The 27,578-nt window shown below is 43.8% G+C and overlaps 1 protein-coding gene across 1 annotated transcript; it reads left to right on the top strand.

The window, feature by feature from the left end:
- Positions 1-26,965, top strand: PRPF6 (pre-mRNA processing factor 6). Its single transcript, XM_054218282.1, has 21 exons — positions 1-179; positions 1,086-1,254; positions 2,042-2,160; positions 2,815-2,893; positions 3,837-4,013; positions 4,866-5,021; positions 5,724-5,818; positions 6,545-6,701; positions 6,911-7,073; positions 9,992-10,110; positions 10,790-11,008; positions 12,637-12,759; positions 13,592-13,713; positions 14,856-14,994; positions 16,018-16,137; positions 17,351-17,527; positions 18,357-18,490; positions 18,960-19,051; positions 21,141-21,255; positions 23,326-23,452; positions 24,251-26,965. The coding sequence occupies exons 1-21, from the start codon at positions 109-111 to the stop codon at positions 24,401-24,403; spliced, it is 2,826 nt and encodes a 941-aa protein (XP_054074257.1). The 5' UTR covers positions 1-108; the 3' UTR covers positions 24,404-26,965.
- Positions 26,966-27,578: the final 613 nt, after the last annotated feature.

The raw sequence follows: 27,578 nt of genomic DNA, 5'->3' as shown, positions 1-27,578 counted from the left end.
CTCCTGGGTAGCTCCGCCCAGTGGCGCTGCCAGCTCTCGCCGCCGTCTCCACCGCTCGCCAGGTCCCGGTCCCGGTCCCGGGTCGTCGCCGCCGCTCTTACCGGCATCATGAACAAGAAGAAGAAGCCGTTCCTGGGCATGCCCGCGCCCCTGGGCTACGTGCCGGGGCTGGGCCGCGGGTGAGGCGCCGCCCGCTCTCCCTCGGTCCCCCGCGGGCCCGGCCGAGGCCTTCCCGGGCCCGGCCCCCTCTCGCCGCCCGCCAGGTCCCCCCTCGACACCCGGCCGCCCTTCTTGCCGGGCCCCAAGGCGCCCCCGGGCCCCGTTTCGTGCCTTGCTGGGTGCCTGTGCCCTATCCATCTCCCTCCCATTGGGGCAGGCTGCAGGCCCCGCGCGGCCTATTCGGCTTTTCAAGTGTTGTTGCTACGAGTTGGTTGGCGTCTGTTCTTTAGATGGGCGATTTTGTATTTAAATGCGGGCCTGGTACTGGGGATAAGGTCCTGGGCGCTTTAGATGCTGCTGGCTGGGAGGGGATGGTAACTCTGTGTGCGGGGACCCCGTTAAACGTCACCAGATCTGGGTGCGTTTGTGCTGGGAACAGCTAGAGGCGGGTTTTGGTGGCCCTTTGCTGCACGTGAGTGATGATTGTCTTCCATTGATTTGTTGGTGCCTTTACATTGGGGCGACTCTATTGACTTTGCCCTGGGAAATGCTGACCGGTTGCGTGTGGGGTTTCTGATGAGTCCAAGTCACCCAGATCCCCGCCCTGTAGTGCCCTCTAACCTTTTTTTGGCTTTTTTAATGTGCCCCACTGAGACACAGTTTAGAAGGGAGAGCATCACTCAGTACAAGATGGATGGTAGAGCAGCAAGCCGGGTGATGGCAGTGTCTTTGTAGATAAAGTTCTCCCTATAAAAGGGTGGTTTTTCCCCCCGGGCTTTATCAATGATAGGGATGGGGACTGGTTGATGCCATTCTTGTAAAAGAGTGATATTGTCATCTCTAAGTAATAATTTGGACAGAGCGCCTGTGTAACAAACAGGGGGGTTGCAGCATGCTAAATAGCTGCTACTGGTTTATCAACACAGAGCCACAGGTTTCACCACCCGCTCGGATATTGGCCCTGCGCGTGATGCCAATGACCCCGTGGATGATCGTCATGCTCCGCCAGGGAAGAGAACTGTTGGGGATCAAATGAAAAAGAATCAGACGGCTGATGATGATGACGAAGATTTGAACGACACCAATTATGATGAGGTGATGAGATTTTCATCGTCCTGGAGATGTTTTTCCCCGAAGTGGGAGAGTAATCCTTTAGCTCCCTGCTCTCTTGCTGTGAAACCCCGTATTAGCTGAGGTTTCAAGGCCAGAATTTCCTGTAGTTTGGTAGCAGCACTTCCTTTTTTTCTTCTTTTTTTTTTTAAACTGAGACACCATTATACATAATGGCGTAGTGCTTGCAGTTTTTTGTTGTGGTGTTGGTCCACGTATTGTGGTTTAATTATCTATACAGAGCCCTGGGAGACTTAGGAAGAGATCCATAAATAAAAGATTAGTTTAAGTACTTTGGGGGATGTATTTTTTCATTCTGCACAAATGAAATCTAAGCTCTTGTGCTTTGACATATATTTGTCTTTATGTGGCCTGTGTAGTCTCTTGTGTTTAAATCCCACTTCCGTTAGTTAAATGTTGTGTTATTCTTTTTGTTTGCTTTCAGTAGTTTAAAAAAATAAAAGCGGTTAGTGCAAGAAAATGGCCTTTTCATACTGGGATCTCATTTATTGCTTAATAGAAGCAATTTTGAAGCAGTTTTGCTGTTGAAACAGTGTGGGAGAATAAACACTTGGGGTGGTAGAAGAAAGCTGCTTTTATTTAGGGATGTGTTAGTCTGATGCAATGTTGTTAGAAATAGCCTGCTCATGCATTTTCGTTGCTCTGGGTGACTGTTGGCTATAGCAGGAATATAACAGGAGCTTTAAACTGAGGATACTGCTTTTCTTTTCTTTTCTTTTTCCCCTCTTTTTCTCTCTCTCCTAATTCTTAGTTCAATGGGTATGCTGGGAGCCTCTTCTCAAGTGGTCCCTATGAAAAAGACGATGAGGAAGCAGATGCCATTTATGCAGCTTTGGATAAGAGGATGGATGAACGCAGAAAAGAAAGAAGGTAGGATAAATTACAATGCTGGTGTGGACTGTTTTCCAGGTAGTTTGTATTTTAGAGTTTTTCTCCACCTCTTCCATTTTCCAGTTTAGATTTTGTCTCTGTCTACTGGGTACGTTTTCAGATGCCTGTACAGCTTTTATTTATCTTACTGTCATACCTTTGACCCTGTGGCTCCCAGGTCTTAAGGATGATGGGTATTTTGCACAGCTTGCTCTGTGAGTTGATGTGGTTGAATTGCTTCACTGTAGTTAATTAACACTCACTGTAGTTCATTAAGATGACGTGGGGAGATGCCGAGTGACTGGTTTTGACACATCGCATGCTGCACAGCACACAGGAAATTGTTAGAAAAGTCATGTAATGCAGGTGTCTCTAAACTGGTGTTATTTAACTTGTTAAGTCACTACCTGGTCTACAGGTAAGAGGAAGTTAAAGAATGAAGTTCACTTGGTTGGAGATGTCTATTTTTACATTATAACATTGTCTTATTTGATAAGACATTTCTCTCACAATGTTGATAATATACGCTTGGAAAAAATGCCTTTCTTTAATGCCTTAGCTCTGATCAAACACGTTTTCCTACAATATCAACACTTTGTTTAAAGACTTGCTGAGTGTTACTTTGAGTATAACCTCACTACTCCTTTTCCTAAGGGAACAACGAGAAAAAGAGGAAATAGAAAAATACCGTATGGAGCGACCCAAAATTCAGCAGCAGTTCTCGGATTTGAAAGTAAGGAAAAAATGTCTGAAACGTGGCTTTTATCTTTATCATATGTGAGAGGTGGATTTGTGTTCTGCATTTCTTTGCCCAGATTTTATGTGTTAGCAGAAAAGTATGTCCTTATCCTCCAGATGAGAATTACTTTCTGTTGGAAAAGTAAGTAAATGAATACGAAGCTGGCAGCTAGTGGTGCAGAACCTCCTCTTGGTTTGAAGCTCTGTCAAGTACCGCAGTATAATTTTCAGTCAGTTGCAGTTGCGCAGTTACAGACAATATAACTGGTAGTCCTGTAAATCAGAGTGGTGATGGAATCTGCAGTAAGTGATAAAGTAACGTTGTCTCTACTGACAGCGGCATTCAGAGTTGCACTCAGTTGATGGAAGCGGGTGTTTATAAGCTAATTTGTAGGGATATGGGAAAACACAGCGATTCTGCCTGTTGAGCCCTTTTCTTGTGGGTACAGAAGGTAGTGAAATTTATGCAAATTTTCATATTAGGCTTTTGTTTTGTGCTTTATTGTGGCTTCGTGTCAGTTCTTGAGAAGGTGCTCCGCTCTGTCTTTGAGGGACTGATAACTTGTTGGCATTGAAATAGTAGTTGAGCAGGATCTCCTGACTCTAAATCTTATTTAAATAAAATGTATTGTTTAAGCCATTGTCTAATGATTAGTAATAAACTACTCAATGCTGCAGGCGCTGAGATTAATCTGAATATTTGTGGCACTGAATTTAATAAAAAAATTGATTTGGGATCTTAGTCTGGACTAAAACCAAATTCTAATTAAATGCATCTAATTCTTCTGTGCATTGGATTAGGAAAAAATCTGACCTTTGACCTTTAAGTGTTTAATTAGTCTTGAATTTTTTCAAGAAAAAAATCTATTAAGGAATTAGAACAGTTTAAAAGAAGAAATTTCTACAGCAAATAATGATGACAACTCCTGTTTGAATAGCGGAAGCTAGCAGAGGTCACAGAAGAAGAGTGGCTGAGTATTCCAGAAGTTGGTGATGCCAGGAACAAGCGTCAGAGGAATCCTCGTTACGAGAAGCTGACTCCTGTACCCGACAGCTTCTTTGCAAAGCATTTACAGTCAGGGGAGAATCACACTTCTGTGGACCCACGCCAAACGGTGAGTACGAAAGCAAACCTGATGAAGGTGTGATCCGTACTTTGTTAGTACGGATAACCCTCATTACAGATGAGGGTTAAACTGTGCATTCACTAGTGGCATTTGGAAAAAAGATACTTGACCAAAAAAGCCTGCCGTATTTTTTGAGTCTGTCAAAGGAATTGCTGGATGTGAAATTCCTGTGCTTCCTGGAGTCTTTCAGTGCATACCCATTGCCAGACAAAACTCAAGTACAGACAGGGAAAGATTGGTTCTCATGTTGAAAATGGAAGAAAGTGTTTCTTTGCCTTTTCTCTGGCTGTGGAATGGTGAGAAGGAGTTTTGGTGAGCATAACCAACATCTGTTTCTGTTACAACAACATTTTGCAAAAATGGAACAGAAAATAACATTCAGTTTCACCTAATGGTTTGCTCAACCCTGGAGCAATTGTGTTAAAACTTATTTGCCTTACAGTCAACTGAAAATTAAGTAATTTAGGTTGTTGCTACGTGGCTGCAGGCTACTGTGGTCACGCAGTTACAGCAGAAGCTGACTGGCTATGAACCTGGCACCAGATGTCCGTGGGACTTCTTTGTGGATATTCTTGTTTAGATGCTTATGCTTGAATTTTTCACTTTCTTGTTACTTATTTCACTGGCTTGACTAAACTTGAGTAATTACCTACAGATTTGCAAAACCTGCATGAGAAACGTTCTGTGATTCACAGAAGCCACTGTTTCACAAGTACCTGTGGGTTTTTGGCATCTCTGTCCTGTAGCCACTGGAGAGGAGCAGATCAGCCAACAGTCTGAATTATCTTTGAAATATCAGAAGAGATTTTAGGATTGTATTTCTCTCACTCTTGTTTTTAGCAATTTGGTGGGTTGAATACTCCGTATCCAGGGGGCTTGAATACTCCATACCCAGGAGGAATGACACCAGGCTTAATGACACCTGGGACAGGCGAATTGGATATGAGGAAGATCGGCCAAGCCAGGAACACCTTGATGGATATGAGGCTAAGCCAGGTAAGGATGTTGGAAGGCAGGATCTGTCACGGGTATACGCGGGTTGGTGTTGTGCCACTGTTTAAGACCTGGTTTTAGAAAAGTCTTTAATTCTCTTGGGTGTTAGAAGAAACAGCTCAGCTATGAAATAATTGTGTACTACTCCCTGAATCTCATGCCCTCTCCACTAATAGAATTTCCTGAGAAGTAACAGTTTGTCCCTGGAAGTCTTGGCCATTATGGGAGAACAGACTGCCCTGTTGTACCTGAGGTGGCCTTCAGGCAAACAGCACTGGTGATTTTACCGAGGGAAGTGTATCTTCTGTCCTGTGCAGGGGTGCAGGACAAATTGCTGAAAAATACTACTCTTAAATTGTTGTTGACTTCTGTACTTTTTCATTGATTTTCCCATCTAAACTGGTTTAAACTGGAAAGATGGGCTTTAGCTGGCAGGGCTGAAAGACCCTCTGGTGACTGAAAGCCGAGCTGCTTGTTTTCTGCATTTTCAGCGGTACTAAGTTGTTAACGTTAAGGCTGTGTATTTTAGAAGAGGAAAAAAGCTAATATGCAAGGCTTTGCATTTTCCTCCTTCCTTGATTTTGGTACCAGATGAATGTCTCGGATTCTTGTACAGCTGCAGTGTCTTTTCCAGTCTGTACTGTGTGCAGGTGGACTGTGGGGCTATGAATGGTCATTTCAATAGCGCTGACTTGACTTTCCCAGGTGTCGGACTCCGTGAGTGGCCAGACTGTAGTGGACCCGAAAGGATATCTGACAGACTTGAATTCGATGATTCCCACGCATGGAGGAGATATCAAGTAAGTTTAAGAAGGATTAACTGATTTATCCTCTTAGTAATGGCTGTGATCCTGCATATAAATGGAAATCTGTCTGAGCGGGTGGCTTTCAGCTGGCATTTAATTTGTAAAAGATGCTAGGTGAGTTTTTGAGGATGAATTCTTTTAACATGAGATCTGGTATAGCCTTCCAGCTGATGTACTTAGCATCTGACCTGGATGCATCAATTGTGGGGATTGTTTCTGTCCTGTCCCTGAGCTAACACGCCAGAGTGACGGCAGTGTGTGGCTGCCTGCCAGCCAGGAAACAACCTGGTTAATTGTAGCTGTGTACTGCTAATTTAGGCTTGATTGACAACCTCTGAAAACCTCTTTAGCCTGAAGGTTGGCACTTGTTTTATAAAGAATTGCCATTTAAGTCAAAGCAACATATGCAAATGTCAATGCTAATACTTTACTTAAATCAACGCTTGTGCTTATAAGCTTCCAACTGCAAGTGCCCAGCTTTAATTCCTAAAAATCTTACTTACATACTTAACCAGTGTTCACTGTGATCTTGCTGCGTTAGTGTGTATTTGCGAGCTTGTTTTGATAATATGTAATTTGTGTCGCCAGTATGGAAACATTTGAGGCTACAGTTACTGTGAATCTGAGTGTGGCTGTGAAGAACTGACTGTACTTCTGGTTCAGGAGAATTGTTTGCTTATGTGCTGAAAATTTTCCTGCCTGTCTTTCCTCCTCCTTTAGTGATATCAAGAAAGCCCGTTTGCTCCTGAAATCTGTACGAGAGACCAATCCTCATCATCCGCCAGCCTGGATAGCATCAGCCCGACTGGAGGAGGTCACTGGCAAACTCCAAGTGGCTCGAAACCTCATCATGAAAGGAACGGAGATGTGCCCCAAGGTCAGAATTACTTTGCTTCCCTGCTGATCCTTGCAGGCCAGTAGGAAAAGGTTGTGGTTATGAGCACCATCATCTCTCTATTAAGCTTGTATCAGGCTATTTCTCATACAGCTTCACTGTCTTCAGTGTTAAAAAACATATTTAGCTAGAAGTTCTAATTTTAAATTCTTGTTTCGATGTAAAGGAAGATTGTTTCTTTTTCATGACAGAGTGAAGATGTTTGGTTAGAAGCTGCTCGGCTTCAGCCTGGGGATACAGCCAAAGCTGTGGTGGCCCAAGCTGTCCGCCACCTTCCGCAGTCTGTCCGAATTTATATAAGAGCAGCAGAGCTGGAGACAGACATCCGTGCAAAGAAACGCGTCCTTAGGAAAGGTGAGAGCTTCTGCAAGGTCAGGAAACAAAGTCTGAGTCTCCCTCTGTATTGCATTGTAAGTTGTTTAAGATGTTTCCAGAAGCTTAAAGGCTTTTTTTGCATCTTTGGTGGAGATATGGTTATTAATAATGTGTGCCTTAACGATGGAACTCGCTGCTCTTGAGGCAAAGAGTAGAGTTGAAGTATTTGTAAAATATCCTTCAGTGGAAAGCTGCTGTTACTGAGTGATTGCAAAATGACATTTCAGTAATGAAAACCAATTCCAACTTCATCAAAGTCAGATAGGTAGATGAAAGCAATTAAAAAATGATGCTCTAAGGAGAAAGGGTGCTGTAACTGTCACCTTGTGATACATCTTGGAAAAGATACTGGACTTTGTGTTTGAGTTCCAACTTGTCTGTAACCTGTTAGAGGCCACAGTGATTCTTGGTGGAGGAGCGTTAGAGGCCTTGGGGTTCTCATATCGTTGAGCCTGGTAGGCCTTGGGGTTTGCTTTACTGTAGCCAGTTCTGTGGTTTTGGCAAACAGCTTTTCTCTGTGGTGCTTAACTGAAACCTTACGTCTTCTGTCGTATTGCACTTGGAGGTTTTCCTCTTCTGTGGAATTACTGTCTTTTCCAAACTGATCTCTTTAACAGCAGTTTGTTGTGTTGTCCTGAACCCAGGTCTTCTTCGCAGTTTCATAGTATTAATTGTTTGATGACTTCAGTTACTGTGCTTGTATCAGTAGAGATTAGATCCTTCATGACTATTGAATTGTATTAGTTATATCTCCTGACTTTCGTCTAACAGGGAAAAGGGTCTGGATTTAATACCCTTACTAAATCGTTGTGAAGCAGCCTGCAGTATTGAGTGGCTTGGCTTCAAAGGAAGTAAATTGCCTCCTACCTCTTACTATTGCATGTAAAATTGCACATTTCTGGTGAAACGATCTCTTGCTACATATGGACGAAAGGCACTTAAAGATTCCTGGCAGTTTGAAGTTGTAAGAGTTCAGATATTAACTATTCAGTAGCTTTTTTGATTTTCATTGGCTAAGCAGTGCAGCATGCTGTGAAGTGTCACTCCTGTGACACTGTGTGTCCTTCTCAAGAACTGTAATAGATGCTGAACAGAAAAACACTTTTACATGAGCAGAAATAGATTTCTGAGTCCAGCTCAGGTAGGAGGGCATCTTGTGCGAAAGCAATGACTTAGGCATTAAGTGCTGAGTTTTGCTTTAAGCATTGTATTTGTGAAGAGAAAAGCATCTTGCTTCAGTTTTTGGAACCACCTACTTAATCTCTAATACAAAGCTGTTAGTGGACTGGAACACAATTTATCATTCTCTTTCCAATTTCTTCCTGTTAAGAGCTTCACAGTGCTTCTCTGCTACCTAGGGAACATCAGCAATGTGATGCTTGGAGCTGCTTGTATATACAACCTTAAGTTATGTGACAGTTTAGCCTATTATTTCTCCTCAAATAAAAAAGACTGACTGCCAGGTAACATCACTGCAGCGTGAGCTTTCGTAATGTATTTCTCTCGTCTGTTGGCTGTGGACATTCCTACCACCCAGCAGAACCTCTGCAGTTTTTAAAGCCTCTCTCTGACTGGAGAGCGCCAGCAAGCCGGGTGCTTAAAATGCATCTTGAGGTGTAAAAATCAAACGCTGTATCTATGAAAACACGTTCTGTCCTGCTGAGTGATGCTTTCGGCTCTTGCAGGCTGATATTATTCACTTAAATTCTTTAGAAAAATCTCCTGCTGCTGCAGACTCGAGGAGAAACGGCTAATGCCCGATTCCTCAGTGTACGCTACTTTTAAGTGCTCTGTGTATTTCTGTAGGGCTGGGATGCGTTCTGCAGCTGAGGCTCAGCACTGTGCCTCTGCCTTTGCAGGAATGCTAAGGGAACAGCCTTGCCTAGAAGCCTAGCTAGTTTCAAAGTAGATTTAGATGCCTCTTCCCACCCGTTTCTATGGTCCTGCAATTACGCTTGCTTTATCAAAGATGAATGTGCTCAGTACTGTAACATGTTTGTGTTCAATCACCATGGAAGCAATGAAACTGCTGCTGCAATGCAGCTAATACGAGTAATCTGTGGTGTAAGTTGTAGTGACAAAAGGCTAAAAAAAAACCCCACTTTAGTTTCTCAATGTCCCTTTAAGATACAAGGTTGTGAAGAGACAGACTGAGAAAAGGTTTTTTAGATTTTCATGTTTCAGACAGCACATGTAGGACAGTCTGCAGAGAATGCAGTTTCTACCAGCAGTAGGTGACTCTTGGACAAGGTTAAGGAAGCCTCAAAGACTCTTAATTAGATGGAGCCCATATTGGATTGCTGAAAGAACACTGTGGGTTTAGTAGCTTAGGGTGTTAGTGTCAGCGATACCTTTAAGCTTTTAGGAATCCTCCTGGTTTATTTTTGCATAGTGGGCCAATAACTTTTTGGGAAGCTAAACTGGGATCCATTAAACTGTCAGGAGATGGCTTCAGGACAACTAAATTGTGAAGGGACAGTTTCACCATCTAAGGAACAAGGTTGTGTTATTAGTTAGTGTTGAAGATGCTCCTTTTTTTATGAAGGGAGGCCCAGTGTGATTAGGCGACTCAAGTTTGAAGATCCTACGTATGCTCATTTGCTGAGACCGGAGGCTTTGTTCAGGTAGCTGTTTTACTGAAGAGGATGCAATTACAGCTTGTACAGGGAAAAAGCCCTTGGCTTTCCAAAACCTGTTTCCAATTAAAATTATTAAGTAAGTTTTTTTTATCTTCTGATTTTCAGTTCTCATTAATATAAGTACAGTTCCCTTCCTTCTCTCTTTCAGGAAATTTCACCTGTAATAGGACAAAGCCTTTAATATATCATCTTTAAAAAATACAGTTCTCTTTGACAAACTACTTTGTCGTGATTGACATCATTGTTTTGCCTCTCTAGCCCTTGAGCATGTTCCCAATTCAGTGCGTTTGTGGAAAGCAGCCGTGGAGTTAGAAGAACCTGAGGATGCCAGGATCATGCTGAGTCGGGCTGTGGAGTGCTGTCCGACTAGCGTTGAAGTAAGTTTTTAAAGAGTAAAATAAAGGAACCCCCCCCACACCACTTTAGGTTGGCAGTAGAGCTTTGAAAACAAAAGGCGGGGTGAGTGCAGTGTGAGTTCTCTGCCACATGCTTTTTGCCACAATGAGAAGGGTGTGATGAGTAGTGGACTGTGCTTTTTTTTTTTTTTTTTTTTTTCCTCCAGAGTTAATTGTCTGGTGGTCATTATATGCCTCATTTTCCTGTGTAATTGTTAGGTTAGTTATGCCAGTGTACTGCTGGGCCTGCTGTAGCCAATTAACTGTGTTAACGTTCATGTTTTGTGCCTCGACAATTGTGAAAACAAGCATACGTATGGTCCGGGGAATCTAAAACAAAGTTGCTTGTTTCTGAAATGCTGAATCAGAGTGTTATATTCAGCTGTTTAAGAGGTGATGTGAACAGAAGACATGAGTGCAGCAGCCCAGCAAACAGAGATGATATCTTAAAATGATTAGGACTGAGCTTTAAGGACAGTAGTAGACTCTGTTTCTACTATTTCTTCATCAGCATTCTGCAGCCTGCTTATACAACTTGAGGACAATTGCCAATCAGTAGCAAGCAGCATAAAGCTGCTTATCTCTTTGGGCCGACACCACCATACGGCGGCGTTGTCATCTCCTTGTTCTAATCTAAAATACATCTTTTGTTGCCCCGCAGCTGTGGCTTGCGCTGGCAAGGCTGGAGACATATGAGAATGCTCGTAAAGTCCTTAACAAAGCCCGTGAGAATATTCCGACGGATCGTCACATCTGGATTACTGCTGCCAAACTGGAGGAAGCCAATGGAAACACCCAGATGGTGGAGAAAATCATTGACAGAGCCATCACATCTCTTAGGGCTAACGGTGTGGAAATCAACAGAGAGCAATGGATACAGGTATTTGCTTGATCTTGGTTAGAGCCCCAGGTGAACTCTTCTGTTTTGACACGAGATACTGTAGGATAGAGTAATTTTGCACAAGGCCTATCAGTGGAGATCCCCATGAAAAATACAAGGGGTGAGACTAAAAAGCTGAGGAGAGCCAAGGCCGCAATTAGGTGATACTCTGGGGTAGCACTGCCTGTGTTGAGCTGAGGAATGTCTGATTTACTTCTGTCTTGGAAGATAACCAGCTTCAAGTTGAAGCAGCTGCTGCCTTAAGTAAGACAGAGGCTTTATGCCTCCAGTGAAGGATTTATGTATTTTTGCATATGTCTCTTTTGGCTTACAAGGTATCTCTTTGCCAAAGAAGTCTTTGTCAGATAGTGGTGTAAGAAGTCAATACAAATATTGCATATGCAGCAGGCAGGAAATCCTCTCTTCGTCCTTTATTGGCTTGTAGTCCTGAGGCTGTGCAAAGTGTTCACAGCTGACAGGTGGAACTGTGTTGTACAGTGACATTTACAAAACACAGTCTGCACGGGTTCATCTGAGGCTGTCGTATTTTTGATGTTCTGTACTAGAAAAGTTACAAAATGTTGTAGGGGTTTCCAGTCTTCTGATCACGTTCAAAAGCTCTGGTACATGCGCTTTTTGAGTTAGTAAGACACTTCAACGACTGTTACCATGTAAATGGCTTGATGTCCAGGTTAAAAATAACCTCTTTCCTCCTGAATATGTACTGTGCTTTGTTTAAGTGTAAATCTTTAAACCAGTTTGCTACTAAAATCACTTAGAGTGGATCAAGGAAGCAAAATGTTCTTGGCACACGTCTTAAAAGTATCGATAATGAACAAAGTATTGAATATTAAACAGATATCCTTGTTTACATCTAAAAGAATTACAGCTTTCTTTACAGCAGTAAAACAACTAAAGGTTAATTTCAACTTCTGTTTAAAAAGCCACCACCACAGCCTCGGCATCATTGTCTTCTCGAGTTCCTTTTCAGTACTACGACTGTTCCATTTCTGTTATCTGATCAGAGGCCTTTTTAACAAGTTTAAGCAAGACACGCTTGGCTTTCCGAAAGCTTTGTATGTCACAAACCTCCACTTTTCCATATATGCTCTGGTGAGAGCGCCTTTGCACCTTTAACTTAACACCAGTTGAGGGTGTATTCATTTAAATTCAGTTATTGCTTAGCCCTTATTGAGACTTAAGAATTGACCCAAAGCTGAAAGAAGATCAGTAGTTTTGATGTTACAATTCTTCCTTCTCAAATACTTGCATTTTTTTATGGCCAGGTCCCTGCTTGGTCCAGCCCAGGGCAGGTCAGCGGAGCCGTGAGAGGAGACTTTTCAGGCCGGGAAGGTCACGCGTTGTCACACTTACTCCTTTTCAGTGGATGCAGTTGACGGGCTCTGTTTCTTAACCGGTTTCTGATTGATTCTGTGTACAACTATAGCACCGTCCTTGTGGGTGTGGGCTCACCAGTTAGTGTCAGGATATGTTTGAGTAATAAGATATTTTTAACATGGCAGTGACCCACAAAGTCTCTGTGTTTGCACATGAGGAGTTGCTGTTGCAGAATCTTAACTTCCCGTGCTGATTCCTCAAAATGAGCAGGGCTTTACTCTTGTTTCCAGGATGCTGAGGAATGTGATAAAGCTGGAAGTGTGGCCACATGCCAGGCAATCATGCGAGCTGTGATTGGGATTGGGATTGAGGAAGAAGATCGGAAACATACCTGGATGGAAGATGCAGACAGTGTATGTCCAGCTGTGATGCTATTTTTCATTTTGTTTTATTAATTGGGGGAAATTGAACTGGAGTCCAGGAAATGACATATTTTATCAGTGAAAGTTGATGTGATTCCCACAACATTTGCCTGCATTTGGCCAGTCTTGGGTGGTTATTGTAGAACTTTTTTCACATTTGAATTTTTAATAAGCAAGAAGTTGGTGTTGTGATAGGTTGTTTGCTGGGGTTTTTGTTTTGGTTTTTTTTTTATGTGTGTGTTATCGACGGACTGAGGGTCTGGTTAAAGGAACTGGGAGTTGAGTTTCAAGGTGTAAACGTTGTAGCTCAACAGTTAATGTAAGACTGGACAAGGGAGTGGGTAAAAGTTTTACCAGGCTTTCTTTGCTTTAGGGGAGTAGTTTGAACATGCATTAAAAACTAAATTATAATTCAGCGTGAGAAATGTCCACTTCACTGGCCTTGAATTGGGCTTACAGCAGTTGGGGGGGGCGGGGGAGGCGGGTGCTGTGGAGCATATAGTTTTGCCTGTTAAAAAAAAAAAAATGAAGCGCAAACTTGAGAGCCTTTACAATGCCTTCCTAATGTTTCAAGCTGGCCTGTGTGTGTCAGTCCTAGTGAAAGGCCAGTGATACTTGTGCTCTGATAGAGGGACGCTTGAAAATTTCCTCCCTCCTTCCTTTTAAAAAGCTGATAGTAACTATTCTGTTATATATAATGCCCCAGTTTGTGTATTACTCTGAGTTACTGAGTTCTGTGTTGAGTTATGCGTGTGTCGTTCCTTCTTGCGCTTGATTTCAGTGCAGTCCTAAAGTGACTTAGTTCTGACCTGTTTTTCCTTAGTGTGTTGCTCATAATGCTCTGGAGTGTGCTCGAGCAATTTATGCTTATGCCTTGCAAGTTTTCCCGAGCAAGAAGAGTGTGTGGCTGCGAGCAGCGTACTTTGAAAAGAACCACGGAACGAGGTATGTGTGCTGCATAATCCTTGGGTTGGAGGGATTCGTCCTTGTTACAGGGTGGTCGATTTGGGGAGATAGAAAAGCTACAAGATGAGCTCTGAAGTGTTGCGTTGCACGTGCAGAGTTAGTTCAGCTGGTGGAAACTCGCTGGCATTGCTTGCGGGTCTGACCTTCTTTGTTATTGTTGCGGTCAGAACATCTTTGGGTTTTATGAAGTCATAAAAAGTTCTGTTGCAATAGGGGTGACTTGGTAAAAATAGCTATGGATAAGAATAGGCAAGGTAGGAACAGTCATCCTTAAGAAGGCATTTCTAGAAAAAATTGGGAATACAAATCAGCTAGAAATACAGCGTGTGTTTTGTTTAGTTTTCATAGGTAAACTACTTCATCGCTGAAGTTGTCCGAGCATCTCTGGCATTTTCTGATTAAACATACTGTGAATGTGTATCACTATTAAGATTGGCATTATGCTGTCACGGTTCAGGCCTGTTATTTTGAAGTTTATTCATAAAGCTTTACACGTCTGAAACTTTTTGCCCAAAGTTTAGAATAAAGTAAACAGTCTATACAATAGAGCACTTATATACGTGGAATCATCCTTATTAAAGCCAACAAGGCTATAGTGTGGAAGTGACTGCAGATGCTGAGTTCAGCTTCATTCAAGCCTTTTTTTTAATAAGTATGTTTTTTGGTTTTGATATTATTCTTCCATGTTTCCCAGTGGTGGCTGGCTTTTAAACCCCTTGTTCTACCTGAAAAGTATATTTTCTAGAGGAGGAAAAAAGAATATTTCAATAAGATCAAGCCAACTTCATCTAATAATTCTGAAAAACTTCCTGTCTCAGTTTCTACTAAGGTTTGTTAAGAAGAATGGCTTTTTCCAAGACAAACGAGCTGTTTGTGTGCAGGGTCTTTCCGCAGAGGCTATCAAACAAAGGTGTCTGAACAATGAGCCGTTTGTGGAGTGCTGATTTCAGAACCCTTGTGAAAAAAGACCCCACCCTCTTCTTGTTATGAAACAACTTATCAGGGTTTACAACGTTGGACTTTGCCACAATATTTATAACATTGAGTGATAGTGGAAATGGTGTGAGAGCTCGCCTTTGGCAGTATTCTGAGTGATTGTAACTTGCGCTTTCTTGTCTCAGAGAATCCTTGGAGGCTCTTTTGCAGAGAGCTGTTGCTCACTGTCCCAAAGCAGAAGTGCTCTGGCTCATGGGAGCCAAATCGAAGTGGCTGGCAGGAGATGTGCCAGCAGCCAGAAGCATTTTGGCCCTGGCTTTCCAGGTGGGTATATCAGATGTGTGTGAAGGTGTTAAGTATGGCTGGTAAAGAATACAGAGTAGGCTTTTTCTGTCAACACCTGATCCCTGCTGCCTTTCAAAAGGATGGGGGCTTCCGCTAGTCTGTCTTTTGTGGCAAAATGTTCTCCTGTAAAAAAAAAAAAAAAAAAAAAAAAAAATAGCAGCAGCTGGAAGCAAGGGTGTATTACTGCTCTTTTAGTAGTACCACACCAGGTTCTGAGTTTGCAAACCAGTAATTTTGCTACCATGGCTCCCACCGAGCCCAGTCATGGATCAGAATCCCCTTGTGTTGGGTCATCTGTCTCCTCAGTAAAAAGGGTAGTGGTCTGCCCTAATTAATGAGGTTACTGCGTTACCTCTGGCTTGGACCAAACCCACTAATCCACAGGAAAATGAAGGGAATTGTCTGCTGGATGCTGATAGAAAGGTGGGCACAGTAGTACAGTTCTAGCACTGGGAATGAGGCTTAAAAGCTAAGTGATAGCAAAATCAAATGACAGGTCCTGAGACGGAAGGTAAAAGATATTTACTTCTTAAATTTGTTCTTGGTGCTTTTTGTTACTGTCCTGAAGACTACTTGACATGGTTGCCACTGGAATGACTTTTATTGGAGGCGTGTTCACAGACCTCAGTTGGGAATTCAAGCTTCGGGTTGTTTTTTTTTTTTTTTGCTCGGGGATAATAAAATGAGGGTCTCATTGTGGCAGACCCTATGATCTTCTCAGTATTTAAACTGGAAGTTCAGAAGATCAAGCATTAATGCTTTTCAACAATTGAGAAGCATCCAACTTCTAAACTGGCATATATCTTTGTGTTGCGCATCTGTTTTGGAGAATTTCTATAAACTTCAAAGGTCAAAGAAGATTGGGAGGAGCTTGAACTGAAAAAAAAAATCCTAGTGTGGATTGACAAAGCTCTGATTTCAATTTTAATCTGGATCAAACGAAGGATTAAATCTGCTGTTGATTCACTGTATGCATTTGTCTGTCATTTTATGTTCTTGCAGGCCAACCCCAACAGCGAGGAGATCTGGCTGGCTGCCGTGAAGCTTGAGTCAGAAAACAATGAGTATGAAAGAGCAAGGAGGCTGCTGGCAAAAGCCCGCAGCAGTGCCCCCACTGCAAGGGTAAGGATGTGTGAAGGGTGGAGAGGCTGAGACCTCTCTTGGCCACGGGGGAGTTGGGGCGGAAGGAGGAGTTCCTTCAGTTCTGCGGCCTTAGTGATTGACCCGATGGCTCCCTGCCATTGCCTTTTGTAGGCATGTGGCCGCTTTGCTGCAGCGCTTCTCCAGCGAATTGCGACACAAAATCACGGCATGATGGGAAAAAAAGGCTAGGATCAAGTGAAGGGTTTCAGTTTTTTTTACACAAATGGCAAAAGTCAGGAAATTCCCAGTTTACAGCTGTTTGTATAATGTTCATGTTGCATAAAAGCATGTCTTGGAAAAAAGAGAGAGAAAATACTTTCACAGAAGACTCACTCATTCTTGCTGTGCTAAAGACAGCTCTGGTGGAGTTTGTTGTTTAAAGTTACACTCTTGTGTTTATCTCTAGAGTTACTTCTGGTATGATAAACTTTGTCGATTTTCCGCTGGTCATACAAAACTATTTTAACTTGTCCAAGTAGAAGAAAAGTGAGTTTGGTTTACCCCCGCCTCCCAGTTTGCGCTTCATCCTAGATCTTTTCATCTGGCCTCTTCCTCTTTTGTCAGTCTCTCCAGCTGTCAGCTGGGGCTGAAGCTCTGGTCTCAGCCTTGGTGCCTCTCTTGTGAAGTCATGGTGGGGGGAGTTTGGGAATGGGGAGGACAGGGATCAGAGGGTAGTGAAACAGCCCTCAGTCTAGAATGCATTTCTCCCAGCTGTAACTTTCGTGTGCAGCCAAAAGAAGGGCATTTGGGAGTTGAAAGGTATATGTACCAGTTTGTAATTAGCAGGACAACACTTGCAACTTGTAGCCATAAATAAGAATAGGTAGTCTTGGTAGCTTGGATCTGAGGAGGTTGGATTGTGCTGATGAAGCAGGCTCAAGTTTGTTGGTTGGTTGTGCTTTTAAAGCTGTGCTCTTTGTACAAACGTTATACAAATGTCAACTCTATGCTAATAGGTGAGATACAGGTTTGTTCACACTGTTCCGCTCCTATAATACTCGCATTTACCATTCTCGTTGTTGTCTGTTCCCACTGTTGTTCAACCCTGGTATTTATTTATTTATTATTTTACTTCAAACTGTAGCAAATCAGTAACATTCCAACGCGTGTATGAAAGTGGGAACGCTCTGCATTGGTGGACTGATGGTTTTTCAATGCCTGCCGGCGATAAACAGCTCTGTTTTGTTCTCAGGTCTTCATGAAGTCTGTGAAGTTAGAGTGGGTGCTTGGGAACATTGCTGCAGCCCAGGAGCTTTGTGAGGAAGCCCTGAAGCACTACGAGGACTTCCCCAAACTGTGGATGATGAAGGGACAAATCGAGGAACAAAAGGAGCTTGTAGAGAAGGCACGGGAGGCTTATAATCAAGGGGTAAGATATACGTTATTGCAAGCTTGCTTTGTGCGTCTGGCGTGGTGTCTGTCTTTGAATCAAAATGGAGAGGGCTGTGCCCCAGACTAACCGGAGAGGTGATTTCTGTTCTCTCTGGCATTGGTTAAAACAACGACAAAACAACAAAAAAGAAAAAGCAAGAATTTCTCTTACCAGTATCCACGTGGAAAATTGAGAGAGTTTGCTGCATGCTTGATTCCTCACTGGTAGGAAATAAGTCATTGCACAATGATTCTCTAAGATCTGTAAAGACTAAAAGCAGAACTCTTAAAAGCCTCCTAACGAGCTCTTAGATACACACCGTAAAAGGAGGTGGCCTACAGAGCACTCGTGTCTCTTTTAAATGGGTAGTAGGTGTCCTTGGGTATGAATGCTTCAGAAACTCAGCCATGAAAATAATATGGAGGCAGGTTTCTGCCAGTGTCACTATCTGTCACTATCCTAATGACTTCCCAGGCTTCAAAGGCAGTCTGTTCCCTGCGCACTCTGTTGCTGAGGCTTGGATGTGTATAAGAGCCCCCCATCTCCAGATGGAGCACAAATTATTAAGGGAGGCGTGTTCTTTCTCTTGCTACTGGGATAGCTCAGTCGTACTTGATGTACCCGACTGTTGTGGATAGAGGAGAAACTTGACTTCTGTCTGTGCTGTAAGACTTAACTAGGAGAAATTTGAGTGGTGTAATCAACTTTCTTGTAAACTCTCCAGGAGGATGTTTGGGTTTCTGTAAGGGTTATAAGATTTTTTTTAATTTTTTTTTTTTCAAATCTACATATTACTGCACTTTTTTTAAATTTTTTTTTTAAACAGTTGAAAAAATGCCCCCATTCCATACCCCTGTGGCTTTTGCTGTCCAGGCTGGAGGAGAAAGTTGGGCAGTTGACTAGAGCAAGAGCCATCTTGGAAAAGTCTCGCCTAAAGAATCCAAAGAATCCGGATCTCTGGTGAGTTGTGTAGAGGTGAACTGAATTTGGGCTACAAAGCCAATGCATCTTCTCAGCCATTTGAGCCTGGAAGATATGACCATGCCCAGCCCAGAGTTTCTTCTGGACTAACAACTTTTTCTGAATAACAGAAATGCTTTGGTGATCCTGGCTAGTATGTAGCCACTCTAAGGAGCTGGGGACTCGTTATTTCTTTATTGATAATTGCAGTACACAGATCATGAAACCCCAGGGATCTTTCATTTCTGTTATAGTCCCTTTCTTAGATTGTTTTTGACCTAGGCCGTTATAGAATAAAGATTATGTCTATTTTTAGACAGAGAGGAATGGGAGAATGTCAGTCACCTTCACATATTCAGAGTATGGGTAGATGTTTGCAAGTTCCAGTGACCTTCATGTGACTTGCTGTTTGTTTTTGCATAATGAATGTGTTGTCGTAAATATCATCACTGAGTCTCTTCCTTACCAGGTTAGAGTCTGTGCGATTGGAGTACAGAGCTGGGCTAAAGAATATTGCAAATACTCTGATGGCCAAGGCATTGCAAGAATGCCCCAATTCAGGTGAGACGGCACTCAATTCTATCTTAAACATGGTTGTTTTGCCCAGTTGATAAAGGCACATCTTTTTCCAAGATGTCCTTTCTGGCCAGGTCTCAAAATATGACATTTTGGAGATGTGTCAGTCATCCTTCTGCGAATGAAATATTGAAGGTTTCTGTTAATAATCCCAGTTGCTTTGTGCTGTCTTGCACTAGGGAGCTCACAGGTTGGTGTTCGTTCCATTTACTGCAGTATCCGGTATATTATTGGGTCTGTGGTCCACGGTTTGTTCCCAGGTTTCCTGGGAAAGCACTTTGGATGTGGGTGGCTTTTCTCTGAAGCTGGTAGAAGTCTGCCAAGGTTTAAAATTGAAGAAAGATTCTCGAGTGTTTGTAGTTAGGAAGTTCAGTGGAAAAAGAATGGATTTTTCCCTGTCTCATTGGAGTAGACCTGGCTCAGAGGAGACTTCCCATTGTTGGTTTGCCTGCACTGGTTGCGCTACTAACTGTGTGCTTAATAGCTTGTGCTGGCAGCAAATTTCAGTTGCAGTCATGATTAGGGGATCGTGTACCATAAACGTTTTGTCCTGGGTTTTGATTATTTTAAGTCATTTAAAAAAAGGCAAATAGGTTGTATAATGTAAGTCAATTGGTTCTAACCAGCAGTGGAAACATTTGCCTCTTGGGATTGGAGGAGAAGGCACATAACGCTTCCCCGTTTTTTGGCAGAATTGCGGGAAGACTTAATTATTTAAACATGTTGACATCTTTGGAGAGAAGATGTCACAAAACTACAAAATGCGGTAGTCTACTGCAAGGCAAGCCTTTTTAGCTCGCCTTCAGGCTAGGTTTTGAAAGGTGTTTAATTAGCGGCAGCTGAAGTTCCAGTGAAATAATTGGGAATTAAGTGACTTTTACGACATGATAAACTCATTGCAAACTGTTCACCATGCGGGTGGGTCAACAAAGCAATACCACCCAAATCCCACTTTGTTTTGTGAATGACCTAATGCTTAATGAGTGTTTGCCACCACAGGCTTTTTACAGAATCTGCCTGTTGCTATGGAAATGGGGAGCAGGAGCTCGGTTTTTGTTTAAATAAAATTGCTTCCGACTCTATCTGAAAACTCTGCAAACCAGAATAAAAGCCTGCAGGAATTCGTTTGTTGGACACCTACAGTCATGTAAACCAGAGACTTGTGTCCATCGATTGCTGAATTGATTCCCGGTTGCTTATGGCTGTTGTAAAAAGCTGCACAAAGTAGAATTGAAATATAATGGTGTTTGTGTCCTCGGCAGGCCTGAAAATAGAGGCCTGAAAAATGTGGTTTGACCCTATATATAAAGAGCAAGAAGAGGAGAGTTCTTCTACAGTCTGTCACTGCAATCATCAAAGCTTGTGTATGTTCCCGTGGTGCAGTTTATGGGAAGCGAGAACACTTTGATAGAGTCCTGGCAGGCACGAGCTTTCAGGCTTTATTTTGAAGTGATCAGCAGGTATGGTTGGCTGACATGAGAAACTGAAGATTTCATGCTCCTCTGAGCATATTTCCTTTCTTGCCTTTGGCAGTGAAAGGAACTAGGGATTAAACCCAGCTTTCCTGGACCTTCTCTGTCCTTCATCGTGTGTGTGGAGAGCCAGCATCAATAAGACCATGGTGCTCTCTGGCACCCTTGAAACTGCTTCCAAAGGGTGTACTTTACACCTTCTGGGATTTCTTCTGCCAGTGCAGTTTCCCATTCAGACAAATGATATCGTCGGCTTTTGAAATGCTGCGTTGCCCTCCCCTGTTCCACTGCTTGCTATGTCTCCTCTGAAAGGCATGAGCCTACACCGGCGTAGGGAGGGCTGAAGCTGCAGGAGGGTTATGGTACACAGATGTTCAGAACTGAAGGTCCAGCGTGGTGTAAATGATAGCTAAAAATTCAGAGTACTGGAGGGGAAATATCCATGCAGAAAAAGTGATCTGGGATGAGGTTGGGGCATGAATAACCACCGGGGTGGGGGCCGCAGTGCTGCTTGCGTTAAGAGAGCACTGGTCTGCTGACAGGGTGGGGAGGGTTAATCTCGGAAATAACACTAAACAATCTTCCTACTTGACTTGATTAAGGAATCCTGTGGTCAGAGGCAATTTTCCTTGAAGCGCGACCGCAACGAAAGACCAAGAGTGTGGATGCTCTCAAGAAGTGTGAACATGACCCACATGTCCTGTTGGCTGTGGCCAAGTGAGTTCCTGCGCTTGATGTAGTAAAAATACCCGTGTCTGTGTGTGGTGCATCCACGATGAAACATTGTGCTCAAGCGTGACCATGTGATTCCGGCTGCGGCAGCTCTAATAAGCCTCAAAGCAAGGAACAGCTCTCAAGCTGTCTCCTAGTAACTGTGCAAATCTGCTGCTCTCCCTTGATTCAAAGCAGGGGATGTCAACCTGCCCTCAAGCTGTTCTGGTGGGCCCGGGACTGCGGCACAGACAACAAACAATACACTCACACAGAGTCCTTTGCCAGTGCTGGGTATCAGCACTCTGAAAATTGCTGTCTTTGTGTCCCTTCAAAGGGATTTCAGTGTGCTTTCAAATGAACCAGGCTTAGTTAAGTTTTATAGGATATGGTTGAAGGACTTGTGAAAACAGGGACAATTTTACTGGTTATTTTTCCATCTTTATGTGGCTGACTGTGTATTCTTCGTATTTTTTCTCTATCCTAGATTCTGTCAGATATTTTTTTAATCCTGAGCTAAATTCTGTGCTGTTATAGCCTTCTCCCTTCCTGAATTTCTGCTATGTCGGTTTTCTTCAGTTGTGGCCCTTCCTGGAATGCAGACTACCAGTCATACTGGAGTTTGCTTCTCTGAAATGGGAAGATAGTCTACTAGGAATTGTCTTCATGTCCAGATTAAATTGTGAGGCTTCCAGTGATGAAAAACCGTGATTAGAATTGACTCATGCCGTATCCTTTCTGATGTGCGAACGGCTCTACAGCAGTCGTGATTGGAACAAATGTACTTTTCCTTTGTGAATATCAGAAGAGGTTAATGCAGGAAGCATGTTGCCCAAACAGTTGCCCAATTCTTTCACAACTCTTTTTTATAAGCCAAAGAAAACCGTAGGATACACTCCAGTGACTGCAATGCTGGGTTCTGCCAGATAATGACAGCTGACTTGTTCAGCTTTAGCAGCAAGTGAGAAAAATGTTAACTTTTGCTTTATGGAAACTGCTTCCAAGCCCCTTCTGGTGCAACCTCCGACAGTTTAGCAGTTAATCCAAATTCAAACAGCTTCCACCTCCCATCACGACTTGCATGTAGCTAGTGTAATACCGTAGCGTCACACATGTGTGAAAAACTTTTGTTAAATATGTTGCTGAAAATGGCCACTACTTGCAGGTGTTAAGCCTCTGCTATCATTGTTCGTGCTCTTTTAAATCACAGTTTATTTAACACGGAACAACCAAGAGTATTATAGGGCTTAAAAACAATCACATAAGCTGTATAATTTTATGGCTGGCTAAGCTCTTTATGAGCGATGGCTGGCTGACTTGATAAAGACCTTACTAGCGCAAATGAACTCTTTAATGCAAAGGAGTGAAACCAAGAGACTTATTGACTCAGCCGGTTAATTACTGGGGAGAAATTTCAGAATTTGCGAGGACCTTTGTGAAATGGCAGCAGTCGGGCTGGGTGCCAGGCTGGGGTTTGAGCGCGGGAGCTTAGATGCTCGCCTTTCTTCGTCAAGGGGAGCTGACAAGATAGGTCTGCTCTGCTGGAGCACGCTTGGTCCATGTGTGACCGCACACAACCGTGGCTCCAGGAATGTGCGTGCAATTTGCAGCTTTTAGAAGTTATTTAATTGCTGGGTACTAAACCGGACTTGAAATATTAAGAAATTGGAGGAGAGGAAATAGATGTAGGCATGTGATCCTGTCTCTGTCTGCACCAAATCTGGAACAACAAAATTAAGCAATTGAGTTAGCAAAGATTGAGCTCAGGGAGGCAAAGATGGAGCTCAGGGAGTAATACTTCCCTCCTCGGGAGTGTCTGTCTCTTCCTGGGGCTGACTTAACCTGCTTCACTTGGGAGAGTGACGAGGATGTGGTGGATAATCTCTTCACTCCTCTCATGTCTCTTCCCTTCCTAGGGGAAGGACAGTAAGCGGATGCCTACGAAATCTGCTCTTTCCTTCTTGGGAAAGCAAAAAATTGAAGTATCTCTAGAGCCTTTGAGTTGGAGTGCTTGCTGATTGCCGCGTTCCTCTAAAGAGAGGCTATTTGTTGATTCGCTTTCACTTTTCTCAACAGGCTATTCTGGAGCGAACGTAAAATAACCAAGGCCCGAGAATGGTTCCACCGAACGGTGAAGATAGACTCTGACCTTGGGGATGCCTGGGCTTTCTTTTATAAATTTGAGCTGCAGCACGGCACAGAGGTGAGTGTGTGCCTGGGAACAGGGAGCTGGGGAAGGCAGCAGGAATTCCTGGCCGTTGCTGGTTACCCAGTCCCAGGGATTGCTGCAGCGCTGGGCTGAGCCCGCTGCCGCCGCCTGTGTGGCTCACAGCTGAGGCTACGGCTGTCACGCCTGGTCACGAATGAGCATGAACAGGCCTGTGTGGTGGTTTTTAAAAGGCTCTGTCATTAGCTGAGCTGTCTTTCAGGCTGCTTTGCTGTCCACAGTCACGCTAGTTTGTGCAAAAAATTGATGAAATCAATCTTCCTTCTGTAAAATGCAAGCTTTCTCCTAGGAGATTTTCCTGTAATTGCGATGCTGGGTTTGTGTAACTAGTCCCGTTTCTTCACAAGTGTCAAGTACAGGTTGCACGTGAACGCAGCCAGAGGAACAGTCTGTTCTAATCTCTTACGGCGGTTTTTACTGCCTGATATTACTGAAATGATGGGAGTGTTTATCTTCTGACTTCAGAGAGACCTCTCACTTGACGGATCTCTTGCAGGTGGTAATGCGAAGGAATTTTCTGCTGCAATTTCTCTGGTGTAGCCAAAACTTGCTTGACTGTAATTCAGCTGGATTGTTCAGCAAGGCAGGAGAATTGCTGTCACTGAATTTTGACACAGGCTTTCATACTGCCTTCAAAAAACCAAAACAAAAAAACCCACCGTCAGCTTTGGAAGAGTGTTTGGATCAGGGAGGGGATTGTTAAATTTTTCTCTCTGTGCAGGAACAAACCAGGGCATTAAGAGACTTGCAAACTGTTGTTTCTCTTCCTCGTAGGAACAACAAGAAGAGGTGAGGAAGCGCTGTGAGAATGCTGAACCTCGCCACGGAGAGCTCTGGTGTGATGTCTCCAAGGACATAGAGAACTGGCAGAAAAAGATCGGAGAGATTCTCGTGCTTGTGGCAGCCAAGCTTAAAAATACCTTCTAGAGTATGCTGGCTTCAGCTGCGTTAGTCATCTCTGTAGGACCTGTCTGCTTACCTGCTTTCGGTGCATTCGCCCTTATGGTGACACGGATTTTGGAGGACAGGAGATCGGTGGCAATATGAAAGATCTTTCTTCCAAAACAAAAAGCCGCATCCTTCTCTTCCCTGTGATAGTGCCCTTGGCTCCCACAATGCGGTCATCAGCTTCTGCGGCACGTCTCAGCGCTGTTGCTGGTGTCACGCAGGAGAGACGAGGAGCCTTGTGAGGCTCCCTTGGCATTGTGATTTTGATGCCTGAGTCTCCCCCATAAATACAAACTTTGATTAGTGCTTGTACGGATTCTGACATTTAGCAGTTCCTCTGGTTTCTTCCCTAGCATGCATTCCCCTCCTGTCCCTCTTGGTGCAGTTTCTTTAGTGTTTGGCCCATCTGATGCTGGTTTGGTGTCGGCAAGTCTGGTTTGTTGCTGTTTGAATCCCCTGAATGTGGAGTTGTGCTGGGGGAAGGCGGCAGCCGAGGGGAAGGGCTGGGCTTGGCCCCTCTTTTTTCAGTTTTTTGCCACAAGCCTGGCTGAGCTCGCTCTCCTCTGCTGGCAAGCTGCAGCGCGACTCAGGAGTGTTCCTCCAACCTGAAGTAGATGGAGCATTTTGTGAAATTCAAGAGCATATTTTTAGAGACCTTTTCCTCAATTTTTTAAATGTATATAGTATAACTTTATTCTTTAGGTGTCTGATTTCGTTAAGCGCATTAAGCACAGTGGTATTTTAAAGTAAGAAGGCAAAATCCAGCAATCCCTGAAGGCCTATTTGAAGAAACAACCTTTGTTCAGAGCCGTTGAGAGAATGTGCACTTTTACAGTGACAGCTGCCTTCAGTTGGGATGTTTGGGATGACTCTCTTCAAGTGCAGATGGAAAAAAGGAAATTCTTGAGAGGAAAAGCTTTGTGTTTGGGACCGTTCATAAGCTGTCTTCAATTTTCTACACTTGTAATCTGTATTAGTTTGACCCCTAAAAACCTGACTTTCTTGTGATCGTTGAATGAGAAGCTGTAATGTCTTACTTGTTAGGATATAGCAAAAGCACCCAGGCCTGTGTTTGTGCGTTTTATAATGTATTTAGTTGGCGGAGAAAACCCCTTATCACTTTGTTTGGATGATATGTATAAAATACAGCTTGGTTGGTTTTTTTTTTTTTTTGTTTCCTGACCTTCTCTTTGAATGTGGTCTTGCCCTTTGACTGGGAAGAGTGGGTCTGATAGCAGAAACCTTTGAATTTATCAGGCTCCCGCCACGCTGGGAATGTTTCTGCCAGCAGTGGTTACACCGCGTCGTGCCACTTGCCAGAAAGGATGAGAAGCCTCTTTTTAAGCACCGAAGTCGAAACGGTTGGTCTTGAAGCAAGAAAAGCCTGTTTTTCTTTGGGTTTATAACGGAAACTCTTGTGTTTTCTCTTGAATAGCTGGTGAAAGCGTGTGAAGCTGCGTTTTCATTAAGGAGGGTGTAGATCACGGATGTCCCGTGGAATTGTAGTTGCCCAAAGGTGAGTGAGAGGTGTTGGGAGTTGAGAGACTCTTGCTCAGGGATTTCGTGCCGTCGCTGGCATCCGTCCCGGGTGTGGGCTTATGCAAAGTGAAGGGGGGGAATTTGGGGAAGAGAACGGAGTCATCAATCTGTTGTGAAAAGAGGAGGGCGGACATGTGGGAAGGGAACATGGCTAGACCAGGATTTCAAGACTGAGCCAGCAACTGAAGGAGAAAAAAAAAATGCTAAAAAGTAGTTTTCAACACGTGTTGTCCTTCCTCAGCCCCTTGTGCTTCTCACGCAGCGTTTATTCTTCTTCCGTGATGTGACCTGTCTGAGTGGTGGGACAGGGGGACTGTATCCTGCTTCTCTGGGAAGGGAATATGGCATTTCGGTTGCTGTGGCACTTCCTAGTGTTGTGATGCGCTCGGGAAGGCTGAGTGCCGGTGGTACATAAATCCCTCTGCCCTGCGGTGCTCTCGTTTGGTGGCGGGGGATGTTGGGATGGGGAGGGATGTTGGAACTGTGGTGTCATGTCTTGCCGGAGAGATTCCCAACTTGTGTTTGGAGCATCTCCCTTGAGCCAGATACTGTGTGTGTGCCCATGGATCAGGGTGTGAATTTGCCGCGTCCCTTAAGGATTTGTTGGGAAAGCCCTGGGATTGAGAAAACGCACAGGAAGGACTTGCTGGAGGAGAGTTGCCCTTTGTGGGTGGTGAGGGAAGAGATTGTTTCCCAGCGCTGTGCACCGAGATGTTCTGGAAGCCCTGGGGAAGGGGACCTGGGCTGGATGCTGCATCCTCGCAGCACCCAGCTCCTTTTGCCACCTGCTCTGTGTATTTGCAGTTTCCCTTTCCCCTGGCCCAGGGTGGGGGTTACATGCCTTGGGTTTGGGATTTTTTTTTTTTTTTTGAGATAAAAGGGATCATTAATCTTGGAGCCTTTTAATGTTTGTAGATGTCTTTCTGGTTTTGAAATGGATTATGGCACCTACGAATTTTAACTATATATAGAGCTCAATAAACAAGTTATATGGGTCCTGTCTTCAGCGGTATGTTGTTGTGTATGCTGTGGTTCCCACTTTGCGTGGTGGAACATTCTTGCCAAGCTGAGAAAGAGCTGGATTATTCACCCATTTCTTTTATCTCTTGCTAGAACACACGCACTCTGCTCTTTAGTAGAGCCTTGCTTGTTGCTGTCAATTCTCTAATTCTCTTTTCTTTTTTTTTTTTTTTTTCTTTCCATTGCCTCTTGTACAAAAGCAATTGAAACTGAGTCAGGGCAGTTTTCTGGGATGCTGATGTGCCTGTTCAAATCCTGGAGGGGAAACAGGAGGGGGCTTCAGCTGAAAGCACGTGCCCACCATGCGTGTAGGTATTTTAGGGGTCTCGTGTCTCTTGTATGTGGCACTTGTGAATGCTGACCCGGCTTAGCGGCAGCTGCTGGCTGTGAATCCAGAATGATAACGATCAACACAAACGCTAACAGAAATCGAAACTTGTGGTGGTCTGTGTCCCCGGGCTCCGGCACACCTTTGTACCAACGAAACACAGCCCCAGCCCTGCTGTGGCGCAGGGACGCGTGGCGCTTTGGATCCCCAGTGGGTGAGGCCGCGGGGTGCTGGCTCTGCTGGGCCCTTCGGGGCAGGGGGACCCTC

Source organism: Rissa tridactyla, chromosome 12, assembly GCF_028500815.1.
Source record: "Rissa tridactyla isolate bRisTri1 chromosome 12, bRisTri1.patW.cur.20221130, whole genome shotgun sequence".
Taxonomy (NCBI): Eukaryota; Metazoa; Chordata; class Aves; order Charadriiformes; family Laridae; genus Rissa; species Rissa tridactyla.
This window is presented reverse-complemented; position numbering and strand designations above follow the sequence as displayed.